General features: G+C 44.3%; 1 protein-coding gene across 1 annotated transcript; it reads right to left on the bottom strand.

Annotated features, from left to right (window-relative positions):
• Positions 1-484: 484 nt before the first annotated feature.
• LOC115191411 (tripartite motif-containing protein 16-like) lies at positions 485-18,204 on the bottom strand. Its single transcript, XM_029749266.1, has 6 exons — positions 17,438-18,204; positions 15,191-15,286; positions 2,068-2,301; positions 1,473-1,632; positions 1,288-1,347; positions 485-1,056 (listed from the first exon to the last, which is right to left on the bottom strand). The coding sequence occupies exons 1-6, from the start codon at positions 18,032-18,034 to the stop codon at positions 539-541; spliced, it is 1,665 nt and encodes a 554-aa protein (XP_029605126.1). The 5' UTR covers positions 18,035-18,204; the 3' UTR covers positions 485-538.
• Positions 18,205-19,610: the final 1,406 nt, after the last annotated feature.

Raw genomic sequence — 19,610 nt, 5'->3', positions numbered from 1 at the left:
CTATAGACTACACCAGCATGACTAGTATCTATGTGGATCCTACTACAGTTTAACCAGCTCAGCTATAGACTACACCAGCATGACTAGTATCTATGTGGACCCTGCTACAGTTTAACCAGCTCAGCTATAGACTACACCAGCATGACTAGTGTCTATGTGGACCCTACTACAATTTAACCAGCTCAGCTATAGACTACACCAGCATGACAAGTATCTATGTGGACCCTACTACAGTTTAACCAGCTCAGCTATAGACTACACCAGCATGACTAGTATCTATGTGGACCCTACTACAGTTTAACCAGCTCAGCAATAGACGACACCAGCATGACTAGTATCTATGTGGACCCTACTACAGTTTAACCAGCTCAGCTATAGACTACACCAGCATGACTAGTATCTATGTGGACCCTACTACAGTTTAACCAGCTCAGCTATAGACTACACCAGCATGACTAGTATCTATGTGGACCCTACCACAGTTTAACCAGCTCAGCTATAGACTACACCAGCATGACTAGTATCTATGTGGACCCTACTACAGTTTAACCAGCTTAGCAGTATCATTAGAACTATAGAGCCAAAACCCAGGATAGAGGGACTGAGTGAATGTGGTCTGGACTCTGTGGAGGAGGGTCATTGTGTCAGAGACACTGTAGAAGGACAGAGTACCTGCCTTGTGATCCAGGTACACTCCTACTGTGGAGGACTGAGGGCCTGATACTTTAGTCTCAACATTATTGTGTCTGAACCAATAACCACCTCTATAGTACTGTAAACTCCAGGACTTGTTATTGTCTCCAAATATATTACCTCTCTCTGTTCTGCTGATGTCTTTATATGAGACTGCTGCAATAACATCACCACTCCACTCCACCTCCCAGTAACAGCGTCCAGACAGACCCTCTCTACACAGAACCTGGTAGTAGATGGTGAATCTGTCTGGATGGTCAGGATATGGTTGGACTTGGCCTGTATTGGTCACCTTCCTGTTCCCTTTAGACAGAGAGAGGCGTGTGTGTGCTGTGTTTGGGTCCAGTGTAAGCTGACAGGAATCTGGGAGAAGAGCAGAGACCAATGAGGGGAGTCAGAACAATAAGTTAAGTCAGATACTGTATCTACCCTGTCTTTGATTAGAGCACAGCAGAGATCAAATCAGAGAAATATGAGGAGTCAGATAGATTCCCAGTCTTTGATTAGATCTACTATTGCTATATATTTCTAGAGGGATTGTTAGTAGTGTCAGTAAAAAGAGACTGTTAGTTACTTCACAATAAAGAGACTCACATTGTAACAACTGTTCTCTGGTCTTGGGCTCTGGAGGCAGTACAACATCCACTATATTCACTACAGACACACAAACACATTGACAGAGAGAGGGAATGTTATCATCATACCATATTCCACATGTATATGACTAGTAGGGAACTTTCAATGGTCTAAAGTTGATGTTCTTATTGTTTTCAACACACCTGTGGTGGAGATCTTGGTCCATTCTCCTTTAAGGAAGTCTTCTAGTTTCTCTCTCAGTTCAGACACAGTCTTACTCACATCTCCAAAGTATTGAAGAGGACAGACAACGATGCTGGGTAAGTCTGAAGATACACTGATACTGGAGAGAGACTGATATCTCTGGAGAGAGAAAGAGAGAGAGAGAGAGAGAGAGAGAGACAGGGGGACAGAGAGAGCGAGGGAGAGGGGGGCAGAGACAGCGAAACAGAGAGGGAGAGGGACAGAGAGAGAGAGAGAGAGTGTGAGAGAGAGAGAGAGAGAGAGAGAGAGAGAGAGAGAGAGAGAGAGAGAGAGAGAGAGAAAGGGGCAGAGAGAGAGAGAGGGGCAGAGAGAGAAAGAGAGGGACAGAGAGAGAGAGAGAGAGAGAGAGGGACAGAGAGAGAGAGAGAGAGGGACAGAGAGAGAGAGAGAGAGAGAGGGGACAGAAAGAGAGAGAGAGGGACGGACAGAGAGAGAGAGGGAGAGGGAGAGAGAGAGAGGACAATATAAAGATTGAGATGAATATTTTCACATTAAGTTAAGTTCATATCACATGTAACCAGACAGTTTAGTTACCTGGAGGAAACGGATGTGATCCTCTGTGTGTGAGAGCTGCTCCAGCTCAGTGCTTCTCTTCCTCAGCTCAGCTATCTCCTGCTTCAGTTGCTCCAGGAGTCCTTCAGCTTGACTCACTTGAGCCTTCTCTTGGGCTCTGATCTGCTCTTTCACCTCAGAGCTCCTTCTCTCAATTGAGCGGATCAGCTCAGTAAAGATCTGATCACTGTCCTCCACTGCTGCTTGTGCAGAGCACTGTTAAGAGAGAGAGAGAGAGACAGTAGGTACAGTAGCCTCTGCACCTCTTTGAGTCAGAACGCTGCCACCCTGCTCTTCAGGTCCACCAGGCCTTGTCTCCCTTCCTGGACAGGCAGGTACAGAACACCGCTTGGCCCTGCTCTACTCTCCTCCCTCCTGGTCCCCCCTCCAGTAGCCTGCCCCATTGTAGAGCTAGACCCAGCCTCTGCCCCCTGAGTCCTAGTAGGATGGACAATAGAACGAGTCAAAACGGCCAAAGAAAGTTGTCTGAGCTGGAACACTAGCGAGGCCATAGCAAATGAATTGAAACAAACCTTCACAGAGCCTCTTCAGACTGGAATGATCCTTAGATTCCATTTCCCCTAAATGGCACCAAAAAATGTCTACCTTTTTATTTGACCACTATAACCTGTTCTTAGGACCAAACTGAAAAATAACAACTGGTGTAGAAAGTAAACATCCGCACCTCGATGGTGCTAAGTGTGTTTATGTCTGCATTACCAGGAAGTAGGAAAAAACAGGCAACTTCTGACTATTTCTGGTCTAGCGATCAATGACAGCAGAGGACGCTGCCCAACCTTATGTCATTAGAAAGAGGAGATTCTCCTGATTGAAATGGTGTCTGACATGAAAACATCTAAATTTACACATTGTGAGATATTTACTGAAATAAACAGACATACCATAACTAAGCTGCTCAAACTAACATCATTAGAAATAATAGGTTATCCTGATTAAAATGGTGTAGAACTTCAAACCATTAAAATGAATACTTCTATTAGAGAATATTGGAGAAATAGACATGTCCCTATTTCCCCAAAACAATGGCAGTCTGAAAGTTATAACAGCAGTCTTTTATTTAACCAGCTTACCATTTATCTACGACCATTTGACTTTGTGATTAACATTTAGTGGTTTGTAATCTAGTGGTTAAGAACGTTGGGCAGTAACTGAAAGGTGGCTGGTTCGAATCCCCGAGCCGACTAAGTGAAAAATCTGTAAATCGCCTTTTTTTAGGCAGATTTGGGCTTAACCCTAGTGGTTCTGGATAAGAGTGTCTGCTAAATGACTCACATGTAAACGTAAACTAGTCCTCTGTGAAAGGGCAGCAGGTAGTCTAGTGGTTAGAGTGTAGAGGTGGCAGGTAGTCTAGTGGTTAGAGCGTTTGGCCGGGCAGCAGGTAGTCTAGTGGTTAGAGGGTTTGGCCGGGCAGCAGGTAGTCCAGTGGATAGAGCGTTTGGCCGGGCGACAGGTAGTCTCGTGGTTAGAGCGTTTGGCCGGGCAGCAGGTAGTCTAGTGGTTAGAGCGTTTGGCCGGGCGACAGGCAGTCTAGTGGTTAGAGCGTTTGGCCGGGCAGCAGGTAGCCTAGTGGTTAGAGTGTTAGACTAGGCAGCAGGTAGTCTAGTGGTTAAAGCATTTGGCCAGGCAGCAGGTAGTCTAGTGGTTAGCGCGTTGGATCAGAACTGAAAGGTTGCTGGATCGAATCCCCGAGCTAACAAGGTAAAAATCTGTCGTTCTGCCCCTGAACAAGGCAGTTAACCCATTGTTCCCTGGTAGGCTGTCATTGAAAATAAGAATTTGTTCTTAACTGACTTGCCTAGTTAAATAAAGGTTACATGAAAAATATAAAAAGCATGGCATTAACTTTTCATTATTCACAGACAGACTCCTCTGAAGGCAGGCAGGCAGCACACTCCTGAAAACTGTTCAGCAAAGCAAAGGCTCTTTTGAGAGCTACCAGATTTATATTAAAAAAGCTTATTTTCAGTGTCTGTGTCCAGTGTCTGTGTTTATATGTTAAGGGATTTTACTTTGGCAGATAATTTCACCCATCTAAATATATATATTTTTTTATTTTATTAACTAAATGTATGATGTTTTTGGTTTATGTCAGTTTCATTATGCTATAAATTGTTATTTTATGGCTGTTAGTGATAAAATGAACTATAACACTTTATATTTTGTAATTCTAAGTAATTACTACTTTAGTACGGATATCCACTTTATTCAGTACTGCTGCAGTTTACTCCCAATATGACATATTAACATGATGTTATAATGCATGTTTACTAGGGTTGAGGTCAGCACATCTGACTAGTGGTTATTTGACCAGGGTTCAATACCTGCTATAGTTATTATTGTTTTGATCTCCCAAAAACAACACAGGACTAACAAGAGATATATATAGCTAACTGTAAAGTAATGAGTGACCATTTTAGAAAATCATGGGGCATATAGTCTTTGGTTGCATGCTAATTTATGTCAATCATATTGCTGCTTGTAGCCTATAACTGATGCTTCGTGGTCTCATGCTGCCATCTATTGGAAATATTTACCAATTAAAAGTTATTAATTCACGTAAAGACATTGGTGAGGCAGCTGAGAAATAAAGTGTATTTAATTCGAGAGATCAGTCTCAAACCTGCCCCACCTGTACCACGCCAATTGCTGGACTTTCACATAGAGGTTACTATGTCACCCAGTTCAAACCACATTTAACATATAAAACAAATGAGTCTTGTTTATCAAGTGTTCTGCCTTGCAATAATACATATAATAAAATAACTAATAAAAAGCAAATGCTTAAATAGGATTAATTAAAAAAATAACAAATGTTATTTAGTACTAAAATGGTATTTACTAACATAATATTATTACTAAAATAGTTGTAGGCTACCCTACCCTAGAATTAGGGTTCAGGCTAAAATAGGTTATACGTAGGGTTAGAGTTTCTGTACAGCACTTTGTGACATCTGCTGATGTAAAAAGGGCTTCATAAATATATTTGATTGATTGTTAGGTTCAGGGTATTTAAAGAGATAAAATGTATGGGTTTATATCTCTCTTGCTCCTCCCTGTGGTCTTCTGTGGGTTCTACATACCTCATTCACCACACTTGATAGACTCATAATCTGAGGTAGCAACTGAGTCAGAGCTACAAATCAATGAGCTCCACCTATCCATTTGGTTTACAACTCAGTGAACCTGCGGAGCATTCTCTCTATTTGATGCCTACGAACCAACAGATTTCAACGATTATCATATTACCCAGCAGCCATTTAGAAACAACATATCTGTTTAAATCGGCCACATCTTGAAAAAGAGAACAGGGATATACGTTTTGTTGAGAATTTACACCTTTTTACTTAAAAAAAATACAGAACATGTAAACCTTTTTCTGAAATAAAATATGTTTAAACATGTTTAACGTTTGATGTCTTTGCACCAACCATCTGTTCTACTCACTAACACTGTAGGTCACTACAATGTGTAACCAGGTGAACAGTGAGCTTCCTCACCAAGTAGCTGTAACCTAGTTAATAATAAGTTACCTGAGGTAGACCTACAAGGTTAATGTGGGCTGGAAGAGAATTACTTCAAAACCACAGCAAACAGCTGGGACATATGCTAATATTATATATATATGTCATGACTGTCCTGATCAGGTCAGGGTACAGGAGACCACCACCCTACAGATTATCTCCCAAACCCCCAACAGAGGAGGAGAGATCTAGGGGTCTGAAGATGTGGGGGTTTTATAACACCTCATGCCCATAATAAACTTAGGCCACAGAGAAATTCCTTTGTCCTAACAATGGAGAACTGGCCTCAGAACATTAAACATGCAATAAAGGGACTTTGGAACAATGGTTTCCGTCAGCCACAATGGTGGTTATGACGAAAAGTGGAATATTAAAATGTATGTAACTTTTGTATTTGTTTTTAAAGGTTAAGAGATGACGTTATTATGAAAACATTGTACCTTTAAGAGTTTTCCCAGTATATGCCTGATGTTTATACATTGTACGCTGTTTGGAAAATATCCAAATCAAACAGAATGTTTTGGTAAAGATGAAATGTGAAGTTAGTGTCTAAAATCGGATTTTTAGCCAAATCTAAGCCTTGCCCCCTTTACTTGGTCCGCCCAGAGAATTGCCCTAAAGGCGGTTACACCCACTTCTGACCCGAGGGTATAAGACAGGAGAGTGAAGAATTAACATAGGAGACTATTGACCCCAAGCTGCAGCTAAGGTCTAACAAAGTCGACGAACCCCAAAACGAAACACAAGGTTGAAGACAAAGAAATATTTTTCTACACGAGCTACGGACGAGTAGCTGTGTCTAAGCGGGTGAATTCAAGCCGAACCACCCAGCCTCCACTCTCCATTGAATCGTGGTATCGACCCCGTTCGGGCCGAAGCTGTGAGCTCTGAGCTACAGAGCTGTCTGTCCTCAGAAGACCCCTTTCAGATCAAGGGCGAGGGATCAGACCATTTAGCCAAGAAGGACACTGACATCGTGAGGACAACCAGAGAGTTGCGCCGGAGAAGTGCGTCATTTAGAAGCCTAAACGACCCACGCGGAGCTTCCCACCTGAGACCTCCAACACGTAATTACATCATTATATTCTGACCCATAAGAGCGGCAGTTCGGGGCGAGGCTAGTTAAATAAGCATGGCTGACAAATGAACCCAAATGTATATTTCTCTCGTGTACTTCCTTTATTTCTCTCTCTTTAAAATCCGCATTTTGGGTAACAAGCGCCATAGTGTGTTGGCCCGTTATACTAAGTCCTAATCAATAGCTAGACTGTGTTTTGTGTATGTGTATTTTTATCATCATTTTAGCTTGCTAGTAAATAAATAATCAACTAAGATTGGTGTGGTAAATTCAGTGGTAAAGCCCGGGTCCGTGCAGATTCCCGGATTATACGACGTTCAGATTATTAGACTGTAGAGGAAATTGATTAATTTAGCGACTGTTGTAATCGATATTCTGATATCCTTTGAGTTAATTTGGGAAATAGAAACTCAATCAAAACAATGTTCCCATGGTGCCCCAGGTTAATGAGTTCATAATTGCTTGATTCATTGCTTAATTCATTTAATCACGTAATTATAAACCGTTAATCATTCGATGAGCAACAGTCGTCACATTAACTAATACAACGTCACGACATATGGCGCCCCCTGTGAGGAATCTAAGATAGGACTAGGCCGCACTGTTGTGTTATTCCATATCAATTGTGTAGCAATATATATACATTCCATTAATAGCTATAGGCAGGACTAGTGCGGGAGAGAAGTGTGTGTGTCGTTCCATTTCACCCAGATACTGGTCGGGAGAGAACGACCCCTGTTGTATATCTGACCAAAGCCAGTGTGAAGGGGGATCTACCGAATGCTACGAGCTAGGGCATATGTACCAGCCGATGCAGGCATTCTGAGAAATAATACTAGTTGGGCCTAACGTAGTGTTATTTCTGTCGATCGCTTTCAGGAGTGATCTGACTCGGTCATAAGTAATTCCTAGAGCAGAGGACATATGAGCCAGCCATTACGGAAATTAGAGTAGATATATTCGTTTGACCGAAGCGAAGTTATTATCTCTCTACCTCTCGCGTTGGGTAACGGGGAGAGGTTAAGGGTTGAACGTGAGACGTCACCAAGTAAACCTGGTCCCTTGTTGGAGGGAACATCCCTTGTGCGGCGAGGGGGAAACTCCGCGCAAGGAAAGCTAAGCATTGCGCCAGATGCTAAGCTAACAAAGGGGAGCAGCCATTTTTGTTTTCCTCTTTGTTCATAGTGAATTCCCGCGTTAGACGGGAATCCTGTGTGATCTCAGCTTGGGCTATCCGTAACCTCTGGCGAAGAAACGCCAGTCATTTTTCGTGAAATAAGTCAGGTTACGCTGTACGATATCCAACCAGTCTCAACTGATTGGATATCATTGTCTCGTTCAATTTAATCACGTAATTATAAACCGTTAATCATTCGATGAGCAACAGTCGTCACATTAACTAATACAACGTCACGACATATATATATATATATATATATAAATATTATATCACTGGGATCCTTGGCGGATAGTTTCATCAGAAGATATTTGTAAAAAATGTCCACGCTATCTGTGCTAACATTTACATTTACATTTAAGTCATTTAGCAGATGCTCTTATCCAGAGCGACTTACAAATTGGTGCATTCACCTTATGATATCCAGTGGAACAACCACTTTACAATAGTGCATCTAAATCTTTTAAAGGGGGGGGTTAGAAGGATTACTTTATCCTATCCTAGGTATTCCTTAAAGAGGTGGGGTTTCAGGTGTCTCCGGAAGGTGGTGATTGACGCCGCTGTCCTGGCGTCGTGAGGAAGCTTGTTCCACCATTGGGGTGCCAGAGCAGCGAACAGTTTTGACTGGGCTGAGCGGGAACTGTGCTTCCTCAGAGGTAGGGAGGTGAGCAGGCCAGAGGTGGATGAACGCAGTGCCCTTGTTTGGGTGTAGGGCCTGATCAGAGCCTGAAGGTACGGAGGTGCCGTTCCCCTCACAGCTCCGTAGGCAAGCACCATGGTCTTGTAGCGGATGCGAGCTTCAACTGGAAGCCAGTGGAGAGAGCGGAGGAGCGGGGTGACGTGAGAGAACTTGGGAAGGTTGAACACCAGACGGGCTGCGGCGTTCTGGATGAGTTGTAGGGGTTTAATGGCACAGGCAGGGATGCCCAGCCAACAGCGAGTTGCAGTAATCCAGACGGGAGATGACAAGTGCCTGGATTAGGACCTGCGCCGCTTCCTGTGTGAGGCAGGGTCGTACTCTGCGAATGTTGTAGAGCATGAACCTACAGGATCGGGTCACCGCCTTGATGTTAGTAGAGAACGACAAGGTGTTGTCCAGGGTCACGCCAAGGTTCTTAGCACTCTGGGAGGAGGACACAATGGAGTTGTCAACCGTGATGGCGAGATCATGGAACAGGCAGTCCTTCCCCGGGAGGAAGAGCAGCTCCGTCTTGCCGAGGTTCAGCTTGAGGTGTTGATCCGTCATCCACACTGATATGTCTGCCAGAAATGCAGAGATGCGATTCGCCACCTGGTTATCAGAAGGGGGAAAGGAGAAGATTAATTGTGTGTCATCTGCATAGCAATGATAGGAGAGACCATGTGAGGATATGACAGAGCCAAGTGACTTAGTGCATAGCGAGAATAGGAGAGGGCCTAGAACAGAGCCCTGGGGGACACCAGTGGTGAGAGCACGTGGTGCGGAGACAGATTCTTGACAAGCCACCTGGTAGGAGCGACCTGTCAGGTAGGACGCAATCCAAGCGTGGGCCGCGCCGGAGATGCCCAGCTCGGAGAGGGTGGAGAGGAGGATCTGATGGTTCACAGTATCAAAGGCAGCAGATAGGTCTAGGAGGATGAGAGCAGAGGAGAGATAGTTAGCTTTAGCAGTGCGGAGAGCCTCCGTGACACAGAGAAGAGCAGTCTCAGTTGAATGACCAGTCTTGAAACCTGACTGATTTGGATCAAGAAGGTCATTCTGAGAGAGATAGCAGGAGAGCTGGCCAAGGACGGCACGTTCAAGAGTTTTGGAGAGAAAAGAAAGAAGGGATACTGGTCTGTAGTTGTTGACATCGGAGGGATCAAGTGTAGGTTTTTTCAGAAGGGGTGCAACTCTCGCTCTCTTGAAGACGGAAGGGACGTAGCCAGCGGTCAAGGATGAGTTGATGAGCGAGGTGAGGTAAGGGAGAAGGTCTCCGGAAATGGTCTGGAGAAGAGAGGAGGGGATAGGGTCAAGCGGGCAGGTTGTTGGGCGGCCGGCCGTCACAAGACGCGAGATTTCATCTGGAGAGAGAGGGGAGAAAGAGGTCAAAGCACAGGGTAGGGCAGTGTGAGCAGGACCAGCGGTGTCGTTTGACTTAGCAAACGAGGATCGGATGTCGTCGACCTTCTTTTCAAAATGGTTGACGAAGTCATCCGCAGAGAGGGAGGGGGGGAGGGGGAGAAGGATTCAGGAGGGAGGAGAAGGTGGCAAAGAGCTTCCTAGGGTTAGAGGCAGATGCTTGGAATTTAGAGTGGTAGAAAGTGGCTTTAGCAGCAGAGACAGAAGAGGAAAATGTAGAGAGGAGGGAGTGAAAGGATGCCAGGTCCGCAGGGAGGCGAGTTTTCCTCCATTTCCGCTCGGCTGCCCGGAGCCCTGTTCTGTGAGCTCGCAATGAGTCGTCGAGCCACGGAGCAGGAGGGGGGGACCGAGCCGGCCTGGAGGATAGGGGACATAGAGAATCAAAGGATGCAGAAAGGGAGGAGAGGAGGGTTGAGGAGGCAGAATCAAGGGATAGGTTGGAGAAGGTTTGAGCAGAGGGAAGAGATGATAGGATGGAAGAGGAGAGAGTAGCGGGAGAGAGAGAGCGAAGGTTGGGACGGCGCAATACCATCCGAGTAGGGGCAGAGTGAGAAGTGTTGGATGAGAGCGAGAGGGAAAAGGATACAAGGTAGTGGTCGGAGACTTGGAGGGGAGTTGCAATGAGATTAGTGGACGAACAGCATCTAGTAAAGATGAGGTCAAGCGTATTGCCTGCCTTGTGAGTAGGGGGGAAGGTGAGAGGGTGAGGTCAAAAGAGGAGTGGAAAGAAGGAGGCAGAGAGGAATGAGTCAAAGGTAGACGTGGGGAGGTTAAAGTCACCCAGAACTGTGAGAGGTGAGCCATCCTCAGGAAAGGAACTTATCAAGACGTCAAGCTCATTGATGAACTCTCCAAGGGAACCTGGAGGGCGATAAATGATAAGGATGTTAAGCTTGAAAGGGCTGGTAACTGTGACAGCATGGAATTCAAATGAGGAGATAGACAGATGGGTCAGGGGAGAAAGAGAGAATGTCCACTTGGGAGAGATGAGGATTCCAGTGCCACCACCCCGCTGGCCAGATGCTCTAGGGGTATGCGAGAACACGTGGGCAGACGAGGAGAGAGCAGTAGGAGTAGCAGTGTTATCTGTGGTAATCCATGTTTCTGTCAGTGCCAAGAAGTTCGAGGGACTGGAGAGTAGCATAGGCTGAGATGAACTCTGCCTTGTTGGCCGCAGACAGGCAGTTCCAGAGGCTGCCGGAGACCTGGAACTCCACGTGGGTCGTGCGCGCTGGGACCACCAGGTTAGAGTGGCAGCGGCCACGCGGTGTGAAGCGTTTGTGTGGCCTGTGCAGAGGGGAGAGAACATGGATAGACAGACACATAGTTGACAGGCTACAGAAGAGGCTACGCTAATGCAAAGGAGATTGGAATGACAAGTGGACTACACGTCTCGAATGTTCAGAAAGTTAAGCTTACGTTGCAAAAATCTTATTGACTAAAATTACGAAGATTATACAGTACAGCTGGCTGGTGAAGTAGGCTAGCTAGTAGTGGCTGCGTTGTTGACTTTGTTTGAACGTGTAGCTGGCTAGGTAACCTCGATAGTTTCAGTACTACACCTTATCATGATACAAAAGCAACTATGTAGCTAGCTAACATAGCACTAATCAAGACGTTCCTTTGTAATGTATTTAGTTTCTACAATGCTGCTCGTCGGTAATAGTTGGCTAGGTTTGGAAAAATGGCGTCGCGGGGGACGAAAATAGCCGGCTAGCTAACCTCGATAATTACTCTAAACTACACAATTATCAAGCTATGACAAAGACAACTATGTAGCTAGCTAACACTGCACTAGTCAAATCGTTCCGTTGTAATGTATTAGTTTCTACAGTGCTGCTAGTCAGTAAAGGTTGGCTAGCTAGCAGTGGGTTTGATGATGACTAGGTGTGTTGACTAAGTCTGGAGTCTGGACAACGGCGTCGCGGCTGGCTAGCTAACCTCGATAATTACTCTAAACTACACAATTATCTTAGATGCAAAGACAACTATGTAGCTAGCTAACACTACACTAATCAAGTCGTTCCGTTGTAATGTAATAGTTTCTACAGTGCTGCTAGTCGGTAGAATTCGGCTAGTTGGCTAGCTCGCAGTGTTGACTAAGTTAGGAGGATGAAAACAGCTGGCTGGCTAGCTAACCTCGATAATTACTCTAAACTACACAATTAACTATGATACAAAGACGGCTATGTAGCTACCTAAGAAATAAATTGCTCAGATCAAACAAATCAAACCGTTGTAATGAAATGTAATATTACCTGTGGAGCGAAGAGAACCCTATATTGGCGGATAGTTTCAACAGAAAATATTTGTAAAAAATGTCCACACTATCTGTGCTAACAAACCCTGTGTAACACCCCTCCCCTGTTTAACCTTGAATTTAGTTCAGAAAACCACTTGTAAAATTGACCAAAACGAACCAACTCTTTACGGATCTGTTCCTCCGTAATAAACGGAGGCAGATTAGACACCACTACTCTTGTTGAAAACAGCACCAACACCCCTCACATAAATCATACTGGTAACTAGCCGGGCAACAAGACTCACCTTTTACATTACCACAACCACCGCCTTGTTCATTCTGGATACAGAGTGTATATGTTCCTCTCCCACCTGTTCACCGACCATGATCAATAATTCCTCCACACCATTCTCCAGAACACACCTGAAGAGACAGCGTTTCTTCTCCACTCGGTAGAGGACATCACACCTCCCTAACAAACTACCCTACTCCCCCCTCAACTCTAACCGATAAACAGTGGAAACTAACAAATAAACCCTTAACAACTACAAAATATATTTGGAAAATACTCAAAAAGAATAGTAGCCCTCCTCAGGAACCACAAAACCCTCACACAACACCTTCTTCTTCTATGATATAATGGCGGTCCGCAAACCAACGTTAAAGGTGCATGGTGCCACCTACTGTGCTGGAGTGTGTTCAATCACGGTTTACACCATTTCTAAATCCTCCTACCTAACTCAGTACTTCTGAGAAAATAAAAAAGAGTCCTACTAACTTCTAATAGACCCTCCCCCATCCCCCAAATCCCTTCCAACCCCCCCAACCCCATCCAACCTCAATGACCCTACACTTCAATCTTTCCCTCTCTTCAACATTCTTACAACAATATAACAACACATGCTCCACCGTTTCATTGACAATACCCTCCAGACACAAACCATTCACATGCTGCCAACCAGATGTAAGGACCAGTTCAATGTACAATGTCCTAAGCACAATCGAGTAAACACCACCTCTTCCTTCCTAATCTGACCTTTGATCCTGTGTCCACTGACCTTTAGAGGACATATAAATGCCGTCCCTTGTGCCCAGAGTCCCCATCTCTTCTGCCACACATCTATCAAAATGTCTCGGATCTTACATTTGTCCTCACCTCTACCCAGTGGAACATTAATATATATTATATCTTGTTTTAAAGCTCTTTTAGCTAACTGGTCTACAATTTCATTCCCTTCCACACCTGAATGTGCTGGGACCCAGCAGAATCTCACTACTACACCCATTCTCTCATTTCTCCATAATAACATTGATACCTACAACTGTCCAACCAAAACCACTGCCTTGTCTACTAGTATATTCCCAACAGTCATCTAGAACAGTAGCAGTGGGATGTTCAACCTCACAGCCTTGCAACCCAATAAGCTAATGACAATTTATTACGCCGTATACCCAAAGGCATCTCACCTGCCTCCACTAGTAAGACACATACAGATGTTGATTTAAATGCACCAATACATATCCTTATAGCTATATACTGGATTCTGTCCAGCTTAAGTCTTTGCTGCTGTTCAATAAACTATACACCCATAATCAATTGTCGTCCTGATCAGAGCTCTATAAATATCCATCAACGATTGTCTGTCAGCACCCCATTCATAACCAGAGACCCACACAACCAACTACCATGAAAGTGATGGAATGAGAGAGAGAGAGACATCGTTACAACACTGTACATAGACATAATATAACGTGTTCTTCTTCTTTGGAGATTAACGGCGGTTGGAATCCAATATGTTGAATTATCGCCCCCAACTGGACTATATTATAAATCTATTTTACTTTGTGATACAAAATGGGAAAAGAACATTTAATAGAAAAAGATTTTAAAAAACATCCTTTCAACTATCCCTACACTCATTAAAAACCCACTACCCCTTTCCACTACTTTGACCCTATCTGCTCTTGCAACATGCCAACGGCCTTGGAGGACGGGACACCACCACTCAACACACCCTGGAACTCTTCTGAAGTCCAATCTCCTATGACCAAATACTTCTCTGCAGCTGCCACCACAACAACTATTTTGAAACTACACAATCCTCTATCCCATGCCCTAATGCACACTTCCCACATCTTGGAATCTCCCTCCTACAAACTGCTGCAACATGACCATAAACGTTGCACCTGAAACAGCTCAGTGGATTCAACACAAAGACTATAAAAGGATAACTGATATATCCCAACATGACTTTGTCGGGTAAAGACTCAAAACTCAAAAGGACTGACAGTGACTCCTCTGTTTCACCACGCTCACCACCGGGTCTGCGTCGCACCAAACGGTGGGCATCACAAACACCAGGAGTATTCAACTTCAATTGCTCCACCTCCACACTAACGCTACCCCTGAAATCACTCCTTTCAATGGTGCCCTCTTCCTCAGAGCAAAACATGAAACAGATCTTGACCCAAATTGCATGACAGGGAGCGCCCACTCTCTCTGGTCAGAAGAAACACAAACAAATATCACTTTTGTTTATTATCACTTTCTTTGGCAATATTTCACTTTCTTTGGCAATGTAAACATATGTTTCCCATGCCAATAAAGCCCTTGGAATTGAATTGGGAGAGAGAGCTCCATGTTAATGTATAGGGGACATGAGTCAGTCATGGTTACTCATGGTTATGTGATGAGGTAGCCCCGCCTGCGACTTCTAAATCAGTGATCAGTGTCGGCCCAATAAGGAATGTCCTCTTGATGTAATGGTCAAGATGTTGGTTTATCCCGCGGTAGACCCAGGTTCATATCCCGTCGGTTACATTAAGCAGTCTATTCTCTGAAAGGGGTCCAGACAGCCTGTTCCCAACAGTGGGGTCGTGGGATTGGATAGGAGCCTGTCTCTCCCTCTCTCTGACTGGAGGAGAGAAGTGAAATGGTGTGTCTCCTCTGGTCAACAATACTCACCTTTAGAGACTCCACAGCCTGTTGGAGCTCCTTCAGCTCCTTCTCTCTCTCCTGGAATCTCTGCTGGACCTTCTGCTGACTCATCCCCAGCTGCCTCTGTGGAGAATCACTCTTCAATGAGCTATCAAGCTTTATTTGTCCAGTAGATCAATAGTATAGTAATGTGACATGGGGCCAATAGAATATAAGGATAAAAATATTGAGGAAGTGTCTGTGTGAAAATATATTATTATGTTGTCATGTGAATGATTATAGTTTTAACAGAACACAAATCAGGGCACTGATTGGGTGTTTGATAAAAAATGATAATGGTGTTTGAAAACGAATTATAATGGTGTTTGACTTGTTGATTTCTAGCTTGAAATATACTTATTCATGTTACCATACTATAACGTATTAATGACTTTACATGTATAAGGAATGTATGTGTTGGAGTCAATGAACGGTGGATAGGAACTTGGTGTATGGAAAGAAACTGAGAGAGACAAGGGGAAGTGCTGAAATATTCTGTTCAAACATGTTATTGTTGAATATAAATGTTCCTAAAGAGGGAGACAAAGGGCAACTAGTTTCAGTTTCTGATAAGGCAGGCCAGCTGCAGAACTAAAGAGGAGCCAGGAATTCAACAGTCTAGTTAGTCTCTGATAAGGCAGGGCAGCTGCAGAACTAGGGAGGAGCTAAGAATTCAACAGTCTAGTTAGTCTCTGATAAGGCAGGACAGCTGCAGAACTAGGGAGGAGCCAGGAATTCAACAGTCTAGTTAGTCTCTGATAAGGCAGGCCAGCTGCAGAACTAGGGAGGAGCCAGGAATTCAACAGTCTAGATAGTCTCTGATAAGGCAGGCCAGCTGCAGAACTAGGGAGGAGCCAGGAATTCGGCTCGAGTTCAAGTCAACAGATGAAGTGAGAAGAAACCTCTGGGAGGGGGGCCAGAGGGGCCCACCCCAACGACCCTCCTACTACAGTCTTATCTCACACACATACACTTCCACACCCACCAAGGTTCTAGCATCAGGCAGGGCCATGACTACACCAGTGACAGGAATCAATTATGTTCCTGTCTAGCAACACAGATATATTGGCTGTCTAGATGTGGAAGGAGTTGATCTCGTCTTGTATGAGGTTATAAATATATGTTCTTGTGTTTTTGTCTTTGCAGCTGTATGACCCAGTGGGTGAATAAAGTCTTAATAAACTTGGTTTGAGTCTTTTTTTACTTTACCTTTATTTAACTAGGCAGTTAAGAACAAATTCTTATTTTCTTTTTTACCCCCTTTTCTTCCCAATTTCATAGTATCCAATTAGTAGTAGTTACAGTCTTGTCGCTGCAACTCCCGTACGGACTCAGGAGAGGCTAAGGTCAAGAGCCATGCGTCCTCCGAAACACAACCAAGCCACACTACTTCTTGACACAACGCATATCCAACCCGGAATCCAGCCGCACCAATGTGGAAGCCAGGAATCACCGTGCGACCTGGTCAGCATGTACTGCACCCAGCCCGCCACAGGAGTAGCTAGTGCGCAATGAGACAATATCCCTGCCGGCCAAACCTTCCCTAACCCGAACGACGCTCGGCAAATTGAGCCAGCTAAAGTAAAGACCCTCAAGCCAACAACAGGCACCTAGTTCATGTCATGGGATCGTTGGAAAGCTCTCTATCAACCAGATATGTGGATAAACGTTGGTCATTTGATTCGATGTAATGTTTACATGGGTAACGTTATATAGTAGCCGTTGGCTGAATATCAACGACATTTAATTTCACCTGTAAGGTAAACTAACAGTCAACTAGGGGTCTGTTCCTCGAAATATCACAGGAGTCGGAGGTTCACGACTTTTATGGGGGGGCGATGACATGGTTAACTTGGCTATCTGAAAAAAAAAACATTATGGCGATGAACTAGCTTCACAGCTGCAACAGAGCCTGGGTTCAAACCCAGAGTCTCTGGTGGCACAGCTAGCACTGCCTTAGACCCCTGTGCCACCAGGGAAGCAAGTCAGTTAAGAACAAATTCTTATTTTCAATGACAGTCTTGGTCAGGGGCAGAATGACAGATTTGTACCTTGTCAGATCTTGCAACCTTTCGGTTACTAGTCCAACGCTGCCGCCCTGGAGTTTGTGTTCATATTTGTTCTGCCCTGGATCGATTTCACTTGAATGATCTCATATTCACACAGCCTTAGTTCCTACTGCTGCTTTAATTCTTTGTTTATCAGACAGTCACCAACACGTTGTTCTGGTCTTACCTGTTTCTCATTCCTCTCTGCTGCAGCTGACACTGTATCATGGCCTTTATGCTCATCCATTGTACACAGCATACAGATACACTGCTGATCGGTACGACAGTAAACCTCCAGCAGTTTGTCATGATGAGAGCAGATCTTCTCTTGTAGTTGTGCGGTGGCTTTGACCAGCTTGTGCTTCTTCAATGCAGGAAATTTATAGTGAGGTTGGAGGTGAGTCTCACAGTAAGAGGCCAGACACACCAAACAGGACATGAAGGCTTTCTGCTTTCTGGTCCCAGTGCAGAAATCACATGCCACATCTCCAGGTCCAGCATAGCACAGAGCAGGAGGGGGAGCAGCCTGGAGTCTTGTCTTCTTCAGTTCCTCCACCATATCAGCCAACATGTTATTTTTCCTCAGATTAGGCCTTGGAATGAAGGTCTCTCTGCACTGAGGACAGCTATAGACCCCTTTCAGAACATCCTGATCCCAGCAGCCCTCAATACAGATTCTACAGTAATTGTGTCCACAGGCAGTAGTGACTGGCTCTTTCAGTAGATCCAGACAGACAGAACAACAGAACTGGCCCTGGTCCGGCAGAACTCCCTTCTGAGCCATTTTGATTGTTGTTCACACTCACAAAGACAGACGACACAGAGACTCAGATACGTTTTGTTTCCACAGAAGTTAGTTTTTGGGAGGTATGGACTTTCTGGTTCTGCCAGATAGGTGAGTTTAGAGGGAGGGAAGGAGGGAGGGGTTAGAGGAAGAGAGAGAGAGAACTGCATGCAACGTCGAGAAGGAGACAGATATTTTAGTTCCTAGGTTAGGACCCTTAATATTAAATAGAGTGGTTAGAATATATAAAGGGTAACAGTTTCTATGAAGTACATATTCTAATTATTTTAATGACCTTTAAAATGCCTTATAATACACTTATGTGTTATAACACTGATTTTAAGTGTCTATAATAATTCTTAATTGGTTGTAATGAGGAGGGGACTTGATATTGATCCAATGATCTGTAGTTGAAATGAATACTGTATGTATTGACTGATCATTGAGAATGAGGTAATACTTTACATTACAGTGTGGTTATTACTGTTAGGCCTAGGGTCAGGGTTAGAGGTACTACATTCAGCAGTAACCCTAGACATATCTAGGACTAAAAAGAGAAGACGTTTTACAATCAGAGTTCTTTGTATCTCTTCTTAGTCATACAGATCCCCCCACATCTTATAGGTGGACGGGGTTATGAACATATCCAATCATTACTTCTGAAACCAGATGAAATGACACTGTCTTTCAGCAGGAAAAGCTTCTCTAATAATCCTAACCATGGCTGGGTGTCTTCAGAGACTGAGAGGTATAGAGACACACTGTCAAGGTGACAGGTACCCTAGTGGTTTCGAGACTGTGAGGTATAGAGACACACTGTCAAGGTGACAGGTATCCTAGTGGTTTAGAGACTGAGAGGTATAGAGACATACTGTCAAGGTGACAGGTATCCTAGTGGTTTAGAGACTGAGATGTATAGAGACACACTGTCAAGGTGACAGGTATCCTAGTGGTTTAGAGACTGAGAGGTATAGAGACACACTGTCAAGGTGACAGGTATCCTAGTGGTTTAGAGACAGAGGTATAGAGACACACTGTCAAGGTGACAGGTATCCTAGTGGTTTAGAGACTGAGAGGTATAGAGACACACTGTCAAGGTGACAGGTATCCTAGTGGTTTAGAGACTGAGAGGTATAGAGACACACTGTCAAGGTGACAGGTATCCTAGTGGTTTAGAGACTGAGAGGTATAGAGACACACTGTCAAGGTGGCAAGTAGCCAAGTGGTTTATAGCGTAGGGATGGACAGTAACTGAAAGGTCACTGGTTTGAATCTCTGAGCAGACTAGGTGAAACCTCTGTCTATGTACCCTTGAGCAAGGCACTTAACTTGTTATGGATAGGGGGCAGTATTTTCACGGCCGGATAAAAAACGGACCCGATTTAATCTGATTATTACTCCTGCCCAGAAACTAGAATATGCATATAATTATTAGCTTTGGATAGAAAACACTCCAAAGTTTCTAAAACTGTTTGAATGGTGTCTGTGAGTATAACAGAACTAATTTGGCAGGCCAAAACCTGAGAAGATTCCAAACAGGAAGCGCCCTCTCTGACTATTTCTTAGACTTCTTGAT

Source organism: Salmo trutta, chromosome 4, assembly GCF_901001165.1.
Source record: "Salmo trutta chromosome 4, fSalTru1.1, whole genome shotgun sequence".
NCBI classification, from domain to species: domain Eukaryota; kingdom Metazoa; phylum Chordata; class Actinopteri; order Salmoniformes; family Salmonidae; genus Salmo; species Salmo trutta.
The sequence above is the reverse complement of the archived record's forward strand: the minus strand, read 5'-3'. Positions and strand labels throughout refer to the sequence as shown.